Here is a 15,385-nt window from a genome sequence, read left to right as displayed (position 1 = left end):
AGGATCTATTCTTAACACTGAAAATATTTTGCAAGATTCATGTTAATCAAATTATTATATCTCATAGAGGGTGGTTGTTTTTTACCTGAAACTGTGTGATCCTTTGGGTCTCTCAGCAGTTTGAGCCTTGCATGAGGGAAAATGTACTGCAGGGGCTTCCCATTTATCTGTGGAACACAAACATGCATGTCATAGATAGATAAAACAACATCAGCTGTATCAATCATTTTAGACAGTTGAAACATAAACAAGCAAACAAACTTATTTAATCCAGGCAAATCTCACAACTTCAGAATTCAAACATTCCCCCAAGTTTCAAGACATTTGTCAGACTGCGAAATAATTCTGCAGAGGAATGAATATTTGCTTCCAAAAAGCCAGATTCGTTTTAAATATGGATTTAGTTCTGATTTTTATTTCCTAATGACTCAAAAGTGGTCACTGTCTTCTGTAGCTTCTCTTAGCATTAATCTTTTGTCCATGTGATGTTCAAGAGAAGAATGAAATTAAATGTAACTCCTGCAAGTATTATAAAATCCTGTTCATACAGACATAAAAAATGGTGGTTGATTTTTTTAACATCCATGAGTTACTGCTTTACTTTTCACAAAACCACATATTCCAATGTACCTCTTGTCATCAAATTCCAAGAGCCTTTTGAAAGACCCAGCCTAAAACTTTTAGGACTACATTTTAAATGAAAATGTGCAACATTCTCTTGGGCTGTTACTGGAAAGTGTCAAAGCTGAAAGACATGTATCTCTACACCATGCACTAAAGAGCCAGGTTTCCAGCTGGGACGATTCCATGTACCCCACCACACAGACAGAGGGGGCCATGCAACAGGGACCTAACCACTTGCCGGGGAGGATCGCCACGAGCACACACCAAAATGCCTTTGCAGAGAGACTGTTGCAGGACTTGCACACCTCACACCTATCGCACGCTCTCTTCGCCTGCAGTTTTGGTCTTTTGGAAGCAAAGCAGAATCCATCACCTCTCTGTCATGTTGGTGCTGAGCCTGAGCACTGCACCCAGACCAGAAGGAGAGAGCGCGACTGCCTGTGACTGCTCCAGGATGTGTCAACAGGCTGGGACCCTGGGAGAGGCAAATTCAAGGAGCCTATGGGGCAATATGAATCAGCATGGATATGCAGCAGTCTGAGTATATCAGCAGCCTGCTGCCAAGAGTTTATTACTATTATTTGTATCTAAGTAGCATTTAAAGGGATTAAGCTCCTTCTGAACTAAGCACTTCAAACCCAGTTGCTGCCCTAGAGAGTTTATGACGTTAATGGACAGCACACATAAATAATGGGAGAAGAAACTGAGAAGTCAAGGGACTCGCTTAACTCAATCCCACAGCGAGCAGAAGAGTTTATACATCTTTTGTCATAATTCAGTTTATTATCCAGTGGATGACGTTGCATCTAGAAGGCTGAATCCTCCCTTAACGCACCGAGAGTAGTATTGACTGGAATTAGACAAAAAGGGGGATCATGGATTTGGTAGTGGACAAGTACTCCAGAATAAATCAGAACTTGAGATCAGGCAGGATTTAGGACTTACTTACACGGAATTTTGACAGGGCATAGGGTCTAATGATACCAGAATAGTATAAAGTGCCATGAGACTTTGACACTTACAAATGGATAGGGACATTGCTATGTTTTGAATGATGTTATTAGAAATTTAGTAATTTAACAGTAAAAATATGTCTTTGCCATGTGCAGCTTACATAAAATTGTAAAAAATCTGAAATAATGTATCCAATATTATTGTTAGTTAGATTAAAAAGAATATAAAATAATGCAGTTCAAAAGAAGCACTATGGACACATTTGAACAGTTGCTTAGCTGGGATGCATTTTGGTGGGAGCAATTCAATTTAACCGAGGAACACTGCTCATAAATTTAAATTAACATTTTTTTAATTGCTCTCTCTTATCTTTCTTTAGCACTATTGCTTCTTTGAATAAATAATAATCCAAGAACATTCAATGCCATTTTGTACATGATTTGGTGACAAATATATCAGAAAATATAGACTGTATCCTATTTTAGGCTGTTACTTCCTCATTATTTTCAATTCCAGAATTTTATGGTAAGTCTTGGTGATTCATATAGTTGTGAATAAAAGCATTGAAGTTTATTAGCATTCAGGGTAGTATATTATTTTTTTATTGTTGATAGGAACCAGTACTTAAACTGAACATGTCATTAGGCATTTACCTTCAGAACAGTTTTTGTCTGAAAGTGGCAGAATAAATAGGAGAAAAGCAGTTGTATATTTGATCTTGTAGAACACAAATTATTTTACATTTCCAAGTGTTTAAATCTAATTTTCACTAAAGGTGATTTCTCACCTGAATATATGCCAGGGAGTCCTTCTGACTGACTCTTCCCCCAGTTGCCCCAGTGAGGATGCAGGTGTACCCCACTGAAGTCACACAACCACGACAGTGTACATCTGAACTACAGCACAGAGGGGGCAGTCCCTTTCCTGCAAGGCTGCAGGAACTGAGGATGTGCAAGCCTCAAGTCCCGACTTAAGTCACAGGGCAAAGGTGATCCCACTTATTTACTATAAAACCCGTTATATTCCTGACATTTCTGCTTGGCATGAAGAGCCTTTCCTCACCCTTCTGGGAGATGCAGTACTGGCAATGCCATCCTCTTCTGGTCACAGACACATTTTGACTGTCTAGTGTATTTTCCTTCCTACTGTGCTCTTTGAGCTGACATGGGTCTTGGGTCACGCTTTTCTGTACATTACTCAGCAGGCCCTTGGTGGCTGCATCCCAGTGAGTTAAATGAAAACTGGAAACTGCATTTCCTCTAGGAATTTAAGCTCTGGTCACGTGTTTCATGCTATTAGTCAGCTCAAAGCCCCTCAAAAAAAAAAAAATTGGAATGAATGGCAAATAAATGTGCTGAGGTTTCCTAACACTGTTACTGAAAATCAGTTTAAACAGACACTGTATTTTCACTTTGTTGTCTTTGCATATTTTATCTGATAAAGGAGCCCTAGGGAAGACTCATATAAGGTAATTTTATAAGGTAAAGATGGCAATTAAGAAGAATAAACTTATTTAGTGCTATATTTAAGTTTACAAAATAAATCACAACAAGCGTATTTTAGTATTCCAGGTGAAGTCCATAGCAACAGCTATAACATAGTAATTGGTCTTTGGATCAGGTCATCAAAGTCATGGCAATTTCTGGTTCTAAATGTTGCTGCACCTCCCCTTCCACCAATATCTCAGGCCTGATAAGGTGAATCCCAGCAGCTACACTTGGATATAGTCCTTTAAGAAATACGGTCCTGAAGGGAAATTTTACCTGAATTAGATATCCAGGAATAGAACAGTGGATGCTCAAGGTGATGGGTTAGACAGTACTATCCTAACTTCCAGATACCACAGGTACTTGCATGAGTGCACAAGGCCGGAGAAAGCTGCCACTGAGAATTTCCACAGCTGTGGTAATCCTGTCCCTTTGGACTGCTACATCTCCTCTATGCAGAGCACGAATGTCGAGTTCTCTAGAAATCCTAAAGGTGGAAATTTCTGTCTACTGATACATCCCTGATGATGGAGATATCTTGCAAGAGAATCACCAAAGAAAAACTTAACAGATGCAATGTTCCTGCTCATTAATAAATTGCAAAGCCTTTGCTTCTGCAATGAAGTTAGTACAGAACTCTGACTTTTGATTTAGAAGTCATTCTGGTATGTAGCGAGAACGGCACTTCTGGGTGACTAAAAACTGAGAAAAAAACTACCTGCTAAATTCCATCTTCAGTTATAGTGAGGCGGTAGCTATCAATCCACTCATTACACTAGATATTTTAGCAATTACACTAAATTTGGAAATATCCTATTTCTCTGCCTACTTCCGGAGAATCTGAATGACAAAATGCCTTCCCCCTGCCCCAAGCCTCAAACAGAGTTTACTACAAATTAAAATGAAATCTCCTTTCTAGTTGGAAAACAATCAAAACTAAGCACGACAGACTTAGAAAATGTGGAACATGAGTTTGCAGGTAGCCTTCTGGATCTCTGTTACAAACAGTATTTTCTCATTTTAACCCCACAGCTCAATTTATGATCCATTTTTTCATAATTTCTAAATATTCAAGTGTCCCTGAAAAGGTGTGACTTAAATTTAAAGGGAATGGTACAGATCCATGAACAAAGACACACATACTTTTGGGGGGGGCTTTAGAAACAGGGGATTAGCCTTCAAAACGTTGCATCTCTAGAGCTCTTGCCTTCTTTTTGTAATTAGAAAACTGTAGTCAAAGCAAACTGATGACAACACACTGGTATGATCATGAGTTTGGGATTTTATTACTCATTTAGGGCTTAAAATGACTCAACTATGATCACTGGAATTTCTGTGTTTAAAACCCCTCACTGAGAAGCTACTTATCTCCTGCTAGTATACTCTCACTGTCCATCTCCTTGTCACGATCTTTTACTGCCCCGGCATCTCCTCCTACTGTTCCTTCCAACCTGTTCAGTTAAATAATTTTAACAGAAGATAATAACAAAAAAAGCCTTGGTGTCTGGAGATTTAAAGAACTAAGCGACTAAGCAAACTATTGAGGTCAACAGGGAGAAGTGAGAAACCTGCACCAGATTATGTATTGATTAGCTTTAAGCCATGCTTACCTTCCTCAGGTAAGCAGCTCAGAATCACTATATTGGGAAACAGCCATTAAGACACTAAACTGCACTGCGATTTGATGTGATTTAAGAATGCTATGTCGCACCACAGGAGTTGCTATAGAAACAAATATATTTTAATATTAGTAATAGAGTGTGTTAGTTTAATCTGCTAGGTTATAAGAAATCCATGGAAACCTGGAAGGTCAGGGTTGTCACTGTTGGATTCTTGCTTCAAAAGCACAGGATTGTGCTTTATTTATTACCTTTAATTGTACAAGCTCTGTGGGTTGTAATCAAACAGTTTTGTTTTCATCTAGTAAGGAAATTGATGTTTCACACGTGGAACAAAATCTTCTGGAATTCAAATATCCTAATGGTCAGTAAAATACTCACATTTTTTACAAAGGAGAAGATAAAAATGGCAAATTTACAGCCTGTAAGTGTATGTGGAAACATTGACTGATACTTTACAAGCAGATTAGTGCTACAGATGGAAATACTTCCTTTTGTGGCTGGTTTGTGCTCAGTATGGGGCGTTAAAGGACCTGCAATGGCTTAATTACTACACTAACTAGGAAACCGTTTTCCTGACTGATTTGAGGAAAGCCACTGCAACAAAAGTGGCTCTGGGTGAAGGTGGACCTGTTCAGGTGGTCAGGATGAAGAACGATTTGTCTTCTTTGACTCCAGAGTACATTATGCTTGGTCACTACAGCTCTCTGCAGAACTGAGTTGTGGACACAGGAGACAGACAGCGTGGGACAATGAATTCAGTAACTTCCCTGTCACAGAAGACACAGGGCTGAAGAAGCCTTTAGGGAGTGTTTACTCTGTCTCAGCACATTCATTGGTCTCAAAATGGTTTATTTTTAAATATAAAATGAATGCTAAAAATAGAGATGTTAATACTGATTTACTTGCTTTTATTGCTAAGTGTTTTACTCTCAGAATTTAATGTGAAGCTAATGAAACTCTTTTAAATAGTTCTGACCCTTTTTATCTTGTCTTAAAGTAACTGAATTTCTAGATGTGCCTGAAAATATTTTTTTTTTTAAAGTTACCTCAAACAAATGTTCACAGAAGATATCTAACACACACAAGCTCTGAGTGACATTTTGACAAGGTAGGTGATGGAGAGCTGGTGAGAACCGGGGCTTCTCCCTTCTGCAGACACTTTGATACTATTCTGTACCAGTGGGTGAATAACAATAGCTAACCTGGACGGAAACATGAAGATGAAACTGTTATAAAACTTCTCCTTCCATATCACTTTCCTTCTGCCCTTTTCTTCTGGTACCACACAGAATCATTTAGAACACGTTCAATGTCCAATTTGAACCCCAGATTTTATAAAACCTTAAAAAATCTCTTTGGCAAGATCTCAAATGCGGTATCTCTATTTCCATGTAACCAAGGGGACACCACAACAAGCGTAAGGGGAAAAAAAAAAAAAGATTTCCTTCTGGAAATAATCCAGGAAAACCTTAACCTCTCTTAACCTTCTTCCCAAAAATTTTTGATCTAAGTATTTCAACTGGCCCTGGTGTAGTGCTACTTACATAAGAGAAAAAACAAAGCGACTAGTAACTTACTTTGAAACTATTTTGCAGGACAAAAGCTCTGGAGTTGTAAAACTTAAACATATGCTACCAACAACCTCCATATCTCAGAGCTCAGGATAACAGTAACCCTTTTTGACAAACCTGATTTTCAAGGCAAATTTCTTTTTTTACCTCATGACGCTGGTCAAATAGAATTATGTAGACTCAGAACAATGCATGCTTTTCATGAGGACTGAAGTGCCTGCTAGGCAGTTTTTTATCTGTGGCCAGTGATATTAAGAGCTCTGAACACCCTAAAACATCCTTTATCATTCAATAAAGCTGGTTCATAGAGTGAATTATTTGAATAGATTCCTGTAAGACTTGTAAAACTCTTTCTCCACATGAAATGGGTAGGCTCAGTACAACTTAGGCTGTGTAAATCTCAATATATGCTAAACTAGACAGGAAAAGAGGAAAAAAAAAAAAACCAAAACCACATGACAGCTCGTATTGTAAGATATTTGAATGCTTACTTTATAAAACTGACATCCTTACTTCATAAAATCTATATTCTGTGGCAAATGCCCGCGAAAATGCCCATCACAAAAAAATGTTTCGAAGGCTGCATGACAGTAGGATAATCCTGTTTATGTTATCTGAGGAATTACCATGAGCCATATAAACTATTAAAGTACCACAAAGGGGCCAAGCAATACTTTCCCTGCATCTATTGCATCTCATGGAAAACATACTATAATCTAAATTGGTCAGTAAAACCAAACAAGTGAAGACCTTAAAGATTTGAAATATATAAACTTCACTAATAAAAGATGCTATGTGAAGGCAAACCAGATTTCGAAGCCAGTAAGCTTGAAAAGCAGAACATAGTATTTTTTCCCTCACTATATTAAATGAAACATTCTATTTATTAGATTAATAAAGTCTTGCTGATTTATTCATTAATTGATCATGGACTATTGGGATTATACTGACAAACCAAAAGTGAGATCGAGTGCTCAACAGCATAAAGAAACCCTTTTCCTTAAACTACTAAAAGAGGGAGCTTGAATTTGGATGGGATAAAGCTGATAAGGTAAAATGTTGGGATTTTTTTAAATTTTTTTTTATCTTTTTAAATAGGAATACCTAATGTATAGATAGTTCTGGTTAGCAGATTAACCCCTTTGATATTTCAAAAATCAAAAGACAACCTGCAAAATTAATACCGAATTGCAGACGAACGTTTACTGTAATTTCATCAAGTATTGATGACAAACTCAGGTTCAACAGCACTTCAGCTGAATGTAGATGCAATTTGATTAATCCTGTAGCCCCTACACTCCTCAACAGTATGATTAAATTGTCAAACATTTATAAAACTAAAGGCACAGCTTACTTGACAGCTTACTTGATCTTGGTGTTGACTTGGTGGTCGAGAGTGGGACAACTTCTCTGGCAGCCTTCTGTCGAGTGCATGTCCATTCTCCAAACGAGACTCCCTGGGCTTGTCAAACCAATCTGTTTCTTCACGACGGAGGTGATAGGCTTTGAAAACCAAGGACAGATCAAATGTTCTGATCCAGTGCCGGGCAAAGGGCAGTAATGTGCATTGTGCATAGCAAACATGCATAGTGGTTACTAATGGGCCATGCAGCTAAAGCAAAGTTACAGGCGAGACTTGAGACATTGAACTCAGGCATAATTTAGCTGTAATTGATACAGCAAGATTCTGTTTATGTCAAAATGATGAGTATTAAATGCCAGAAGAAACCCACTGCTGAGTGCTGCAGATTTCACACATTCCTAAGGTATTTGATGAATGAAATTAACCAAATTAGTTACTTTGCAGTTGGCTAAGGAAAAAGAAAAAACAAACCCAAATAAAACTCCCAAAGCCCAACCCCTAAAACCCAACCTCCATTAATTCCCAAACTTCTGAACTGAATATTGTTCAAAATATTTTGGAAACAGTCTAGAACTACTTCTAAGAAAAGTGAGACTCCTTTATGAAATCAGTATCATGCCAAATCAAAGAAAATATGAACCACTCTCTACTCTTTCTAATTCTACGCAGAAATATTGCAAGTGTTCTCATTTTGAATTCCATCCCCCGATTTTGCAGTATGTGGGAAGTTAGCCAGAATGTTCTTTCTGCAGTAATTCCATAAAACTCATATTCTTATATTTGCAAGAGTTTTAAGCCTTTATAAAATCTATAGTGCTAGACACACTTTGGGGATCAAACAACACTCTTTAATTGAAAACAGTTTTGCAAATATACGTCTTTATGCCTACTGACTGCCCGCTCAACTGACAGACATTTCAATCCATCGGGATCAGAATCAGCTTGTGTATGTTTAGCAATATTTCCACTATACAACGTAACAGATTTTCACCTACATTGCCCGTGAGCATAAACCAAAACAATGTGCAGCTAATTAGAATGCAACAAAAGTTTGAATTTTATGCTTTAATAAGCAAGATAAAGTTAGAATTCGAAGAACGCCAACATTTGTTTCAGCAAAACCAACCGAAATTACAAACCTTAAATAAGGTCAGTTGTTGCTATAGTAACAAGAGTGAATGCAATTGATCCGCGACACAGAAGAGAATTTAAAATGAAAAATGGTAGTGTGCATAATCTTCTCTGTTTAGTTGATGAAGTAAACATAACCTAGTTGGTATAACAAATAGCCAGGAAAAAAGTTTAATGGGAGGAATAATAATAATAATAAAAAGAGTTGTGTTTTTCCATTACTATTTGATTAAATTTCTTCAAGAAGATGAGTAACATATACTCATGATTTTTTAAAAATAATGTTTTGTATAGGGCAAAACCAACATCCTGTATTGTATTAGGCCTTTGGACAATTCTCGAGTTTGGTTCAGGTATTCCACAGTCTCTTCCTTAATAACTGTGCATGAATTTAATCTAATATGATACAGTTTGAAAATATTGTTTAGATCAGCACATATTAATTAAATAGAAACAGTATTAGAGGTTGATGCTTGTCTGGCTAGTGATTAGTTATTGATCAATTGCTCTCAATAAACCACTGTCATCTAACACACAAATCTTTTATACTTCATGCATTTATGCCGATCAGTAGTGCCTGCACGTAGCAGGCTCATTCATGACTCCTCTTGAACTTCTTATTGAAGCTTACACGAAGACCCTAATGCAGTTTTCTAGTCCCAGATACTCATGCTGACTATCACAATCTGTGCCAGTAGCTGAGCAGAGGAAAGAACAATTTTTTCCCCCCTTCTATCTCAGTTCAATTAACTTTTGCTGGATTTCTTCTTCTGAAAAGCTAGTACACATGTAGAATCCCACACTGCACTTCAGACACTCCTACTGTTTTATCAAATGGTGATGCATGTGCATATTTTAAAAGAAAATTGAAAATGTATGTATGTATGTTTATATAGACACAGACATGCCACACTCACATGTACATACACCCACAAATTAGTTTGGGTTTGATCACTTGGGGCTTGTTTCAGCTGGAAACCTGAGAACAACCAAGATGAATCACTGACAGTCTTTGAGGATACAAGCTTTTTTCTAAGACTGACAATATGCAGCCCGAGGGTTCTACCCTCTGTTAGAACTCCTGCTGGAGTCAGTAGGGTCCCTGTGTGTTAAACTGTATATTAATCACACACAGTTTAACAAGGTGAGATTGAACTGCGGGCTGTGGAATCCACGAAACTGCATCACAGAACTAATAGCAATCACTCTAAACCCCACAGATGAAAAATTACAAGGGGTCAGCTGTGTTGACGCCTTCATATCTCAGGTTTAAACTGCAAAACTCTAAGTAAAATTAACAAATTAGCATATAAAAGAAAAATAATCCTTTAGGTGAGAAAAGGTACCTTTTACATCCTGTGAGCTGACCGGCAGGGACTACTTACATTGAGTACTAGCTTCAGCATCCTTGAAAATTAGTATCTTCAACATACTTAATAGTTTGTGGAAACTGGCAGCTGTCGAGTTAATAAAGACCTATTTGCTGGATCAGAGCTTTCATGGTACTCAGAAGCCTGAGGAACTACCAAGTGTTTCAAAACCACAAAATGTTATTGATTTTCAATGGGAACCTCTGGATGTTGTGCTCTTCCAACACTGAAGTCATTTTTTAAATTGCTTGAAGTTTGGAATCCTAGTGTAGGTACTACTTATATGCTGAAGCATGGGTTTAAGACTTCTTACAGTATGTAGGTGCAGTTAGTGAAAAACAGAAGGTTTGGCCTCCAAGTCCTATTTGTATCCTCTTCTGGTATTTGCTATGGAATGTAACTTACAAAAAATGAACAGGAAGTCAGGCATATCTCTCAATCTGAACCGAAGATAAACAATTTGAATTTAATACCTTGACCCACATTCATTTTTAGAAGTCTCTAAATATGAAAATTCAGTGTTTAGCACAAGAAGAGTTTTCCTAAGACAGTGCTTAAGACTGATTTCTTTTAATGAAATCTCATCAACACCAAGCAGCAGTTATTAAAAGAAAAAAAAAACAAAACTGAAAACCAAAGAAGACTGTGTTAAAAGGCTGGATGCAACATACTAGAATAGCTGTCCACTGTCAGGGCACAACAGAGAAAAGTACAGTCCAGAGAAGAGAAGGCCATGACTTTCTGAAGAACCATAATTGCTTCTATGAAACCCTTTTTATTGTACACCCAAATCATATGAATTATTTTAAATGAATGATCCTTGCTATTAGACAGCATATGAAAATATGTCATAAAGTGTTTTGATTTCCCAAGACTTTACATAAACTGGTGCAAAAATAAGCAATCTGTGAAGAATCAGAATCTTGAAAGAAATGTGAAAAAACATTGCTGAGAAGGGAAGCCCTAGTATTCAGGGACATCTAATAAAGAACATGACTTGAGTTAGAATACTTCTCAAAGAGTGCAACTAATCAGAAACTAATTTAAAACCAAAACAAGATTAACTGAAAATGTAACACGTATGCCTTGTACAAATACATAAAACAAACAAGATGCACCGTAGTGCAAAAATTGAATTCCCTATGATCTGTTTATGGGAGGTAGAACCGCACCAAATAGGCTTTTTTTGGTCCAGTTAGGTTCTCCTTACTTTTCAGGGGGAAAAGTCCTATGTCCTTCACAATGTGACCCTAGAATGATGTGTAAAAGTCAAGTTGAGACAAGAAAACATCTACTTGTTTAAGAAGAATGATATAAGTTGCAACTTCGGGAGTTCCTCTCAACTGCCTTCAGATTTAATTACAGGACTCTATGTGATAAGAATTTAAGAACAGTGAAAGCACTTGAACTTCTGATAAAAATCAAAAAAGCTGGTGATCCTGAACCTCTCCTGAAACACAGACTTCATGAGGGGGTTGTAAATATATAAGAAACATGAAAAGAAACTTACAGAACACAACCCTTCAATATACTGCAATATCAGGAAGGCAAATAGATTCAATTTACTGATGCTTATGAAAGATTCAGCGTATGTAAAAAAGCAATGATGAACATTGAGGTTAGTACAAACCTGAAAAAGAAACCATTCTACTTCATAATCATGCAAATGTGTCTTTTGAGACAATCATTGCCATTTAACAGACAATATAGCGCATGCAAAGTCTCTTTTATTGTGCAGTAAATACACATAAGAAAAAGTTAAGGGAGCGCATACAATTTTAAACATATTAATTTCATTTTCTTTCAAACTGTCTTTGTGATTTTTAAACAATTTAGCATATATAAAGTCTGAACTGACTCAAACAAAATTGATACATAATTTGCAATTATTTAGTACTCAACATCAGCTTTAACATTCTGCTGTACTTATTCAAAAGAAACACTTTTCATTGCACCATGTATAATACATCAGAAAAGTTCTTTTCCTGAACCTAAGTGAGCTAAACTCTTGTGCTTATTTGGCAGACATATTGTATGGGGTGCATATAAAACCAGCTACGCTGCATAATCCATCAATAGAAGTAAAATACTTTATGGAAGTTTATTGTGGGATGAGAGATTGTCTTGCACCATCCAAATGACAAATTATCTTACATCATCACAATTCTGAATGCACAGAAGTCCACATGACACATGACGGGATGCTTTCAACAAACCATATGTAGAACGTTATTTTGCTATCACATTAAGCTCTATGTGGTTCTAACACACAATATGTACTTCATGGACACACTATTTGTATATAAATGTGGATCTAAAGTGGTGCATCGGGAGATGGAATTACCAGTTCTTGAATTCTATCATGAAATTTCATGCAAATAAAATTGCTAGAGTTTTTTAGAGATTTGGGAGATTATTTCCAAATCCCCAAAAAGAACTATTGCAAATAAGTTCAATGATTCGCAGTCACTGGAGAAGGCTCCACACAAGGACTGATGGTAGGGTCTGTATTGTACATGGAATACTCTACACAGTATCATTAGAAAAGTAGACATCAACAAGTGAAAAGGAAAACACACAAGCAAACCAAAAGGAAAGCAAATCAACAACAATATAGTGGGCATGCTAAAGTAGCTTAACACCATGCAGAAGTTACTGTTAGAGAGAAATAAAAAAATATCAAATAAAACAAAACAAATCAAATCCCAAAATGTAGATACATGGAAGATGCACCAAGGAACAGAAAAAAGAACAAGTCTTTGAATTATAACAAAAATTAGACACATGCATAGAAATGAGGATTTGCGTTGTGATAGTAAGATACCAGTCTGAGGCCTAATTTACCTTCACTGTCTGACATGGCATGCTGGAAGTCATCCATGATGAAGGCTATATCTCGATCATAGCCTCGAGTCCGTGACTCCTCCCTCATATGTTGCTGGACCTCAGGTAATGAATGGCTTGATCCAAACTGGTCCCTGGTATCTGCGGATATTGGAGGCAAGGGTCCAGCTGCCGCTCTTGCCATTCCCATTGGCTGGCCAACGGGACTCAGCGGGCTCTCTTCCTCTGAGTTCTGTGCTACTATTGGGATCCTTCCCCTGCTTTGGCTAATAGGTAGACTGGTGGGTTTAGTTCTTCCAGAAGGTGCTGCATGGCTAAAGGAAACATCTAAAGGTTCAGCTTCTTGTGCTTTCAGTCTTAAAGAAGAACTGGAAGAATCCCTTTTCAATGACAAATCAAGCCCATAAACTGAGGAGGGTCTAGATGAGGGCCTAGATCTACTACCACTGCTATAAGACTTATCTGCTTCATCTTGTAATGTGGACCTCATTGTTGGACCTAATGCAGTCCCAAGGCCTGCTCCAATTGACGAAGTCAGTGCTGGCCCCATGTATTTCTGTTGGTCAGTGATGTTTTTTCTAAGGCCAAAAGTGATATCATCCTGAAGAAGCCTTGCCCTTGTAGTAATTCCCCCAAGTGTTGAAGTGCTAGAAGTCATATAGCTTGAATAGTCAGGCTCAAGGTCTCTGCTTTCTTGGATAGGTGAAAACTTTGTTAGTTTGGGGTCTATCAAAGCTTTCTTGTGTTTCGACTGCTTCTGGTAAAGGAGGGCTGCTGGCAGCTGCTTAGCAGCCTGTTTCTCAAGAGTAAGCCTACCTATGCTATATTTCTCAGATTTTGGAAAATGCCTGTAGCTGCCCTCCGCATGGTAATACTGTGACAGGCCAGCCAGATGGTCCAGACTTTCTGCACCTCTACGGAACTCTTGTTTTATCTGGTGTTTCAGAAGTTTGAGTTCATAAGGGTCCTCCATTGGGTCTTCATCGGCTTTAACATAGGAATGTAACCTAGAAGAAGTCTGCAGTGGTGCTAGGAAGTCTGACACTTCTTGTGCTCTCCTAGCCTCAGTTGTGCGAAGCAGTCGATCTGTTTTGGTCAGATCTTTCTCATGGAGGCTAAAACTAGAACCAAGTGCTCCTGTTCCTTTAGTAAGTTCTCCTATATCATCAATCAACACATAATTTCGGGGTGTATGGTGGTGGTCTATATCTGCATAGAACGAATCTGCAGATATGCTTGATATAGGGCTGCTTGCTATGCTGTTTCTCTCATCTAGTCCCATCCTTAAGTCCAAGGTAGAGTATTTACTGCCGAGCTGGGAAACTGCATAGTTATTGTCAGTTGAAACTGGAGCTATCATGAGAGGCTGATTGCGAATTACATCATAGTTTGTTGTTATCTTAGGCTCCAAATATAAAGTGGTTTGTCTTGGCTTTGGCTGTATCACCATCATCTGTGATGGGAGCTGATATGACGGCTGTTGAGATGGTGGAGGCTGAGCCTGTGGAGTAAAGGACATAGTAGCTCCTGTTTGGAAAGATGTCTGGGTCTGATAGGGTGAAACCTGCTGGTGATACAAAGGCTGTTGTTGCTGGTAATGTGATTGCTGTGTGAACTGAGTTGGTGCTTGAGTTGGCAGGGCAGGAGATGAATACTGATATTGAGCATATGGGCTTGTAGCAGGGGCAAACTGTGTTTCTGGCTGGGTTTGTGGTGGCATAAACTGGTTAAATTCTGTCTGGGGTGCAGTACGTGGTCTTTCCAAGCCGTGCTGAGTTTCTATTCTGGTTGACCTGGTATTATTAACTTCACTGTCTGACATGTAATCACGTTCTTCTGCTACTCCTTGGAGATAGGCACGCTCTCTCTTTTCTCTTTCTTTTAGTAAGGCTTCTTTCCTCCTATTAATGCCCATTTCCAAGTATCTCAGCTTGGCATCTATTTCTTTTTCCTCCTCATCTAGCTCTGCTTGCTTCTTCCTAAGCTTGGCTGATTCACGTTCAACCAGATCCAATTCCCTGTCTATATCCTGAAGAATTTTGGCTCTGGCCATAGTGTTGGTCCTACAAATCCTTCTGCGTGAAACTGATCCCACAGAAGTATATGGTGCCTGAGTTCCTGCTGTTGCTTCCTCTGGAGGTGGGTTGGGCAGCGTCCTCTTCACCTTCTTTTGAGTGCCTGATGGAGTTATGCTTGAAGAACCTTTTGTCTGCAATAGAAGAAACAAGACGGAATCACTATTCTGGAGGCTTGGTCATGAATTAGTCACAAGTTACCTACAGTTTTTTCATGGTATGCCTTTACATCTATAACCACATACTTTCTCTGCCAGAGAGGAAAGCTTTGGTATCTGTGAATAAGCAGCAGAAAACGGCATGAAAAAATGCCATCCGTCTGCTAAAGGTCAGGAAGATAGGGA

At 38.2% G+C, this 15,385-nt stretch overlaps 1 protein-coding gene across 1 annotated transcript; it reads right to left on the bottom strand.

Annotated features, from left to right (window-relative positions):
• Positions 1 to 7,612: 7,612 nt before the first annotated feature.
• On the bottom strand, positions 7,613 to 15,175 carry LOC104496906 (protein piccolo-like; the record flags this gene model as incomplete). The annotated part of the gene is made up of 2 exons (XM_010140095.1): positions 7,613 to 7,761; positions 12,967 to 15,175. Coding segments are annotated over 2 exons (2,358 nt in total), but the record flags the coding sequence as incomplete, so codon positions are not given.
• Between the last annotated feature and the right edge of the window lie 210 nt (positions 15,176 to 15,385).

This window comes from Buceros rhinoceros, unplaced genomic scaffold (assembly GCF_000710305.1).
Source record: "Buceros rhinoceros silvestris isolate BGI_N320 unplaced genomic scaffold, ASM71030v1 scaffold5287, whole genome shotgun sequence".
In the NCBI taxonomy this organism is placed as follows: Eukaryota; Metazoa; Chordata; class Aves; order Bucerotiformes; family Bucerotidae; genus Buceros; species Buceros rhinoceros.
The sequence above is the reverse complement of the archived record's forward strand: the minus strand, read 5'-3'. Positions and strand labels throughout refer to the sequence as shown.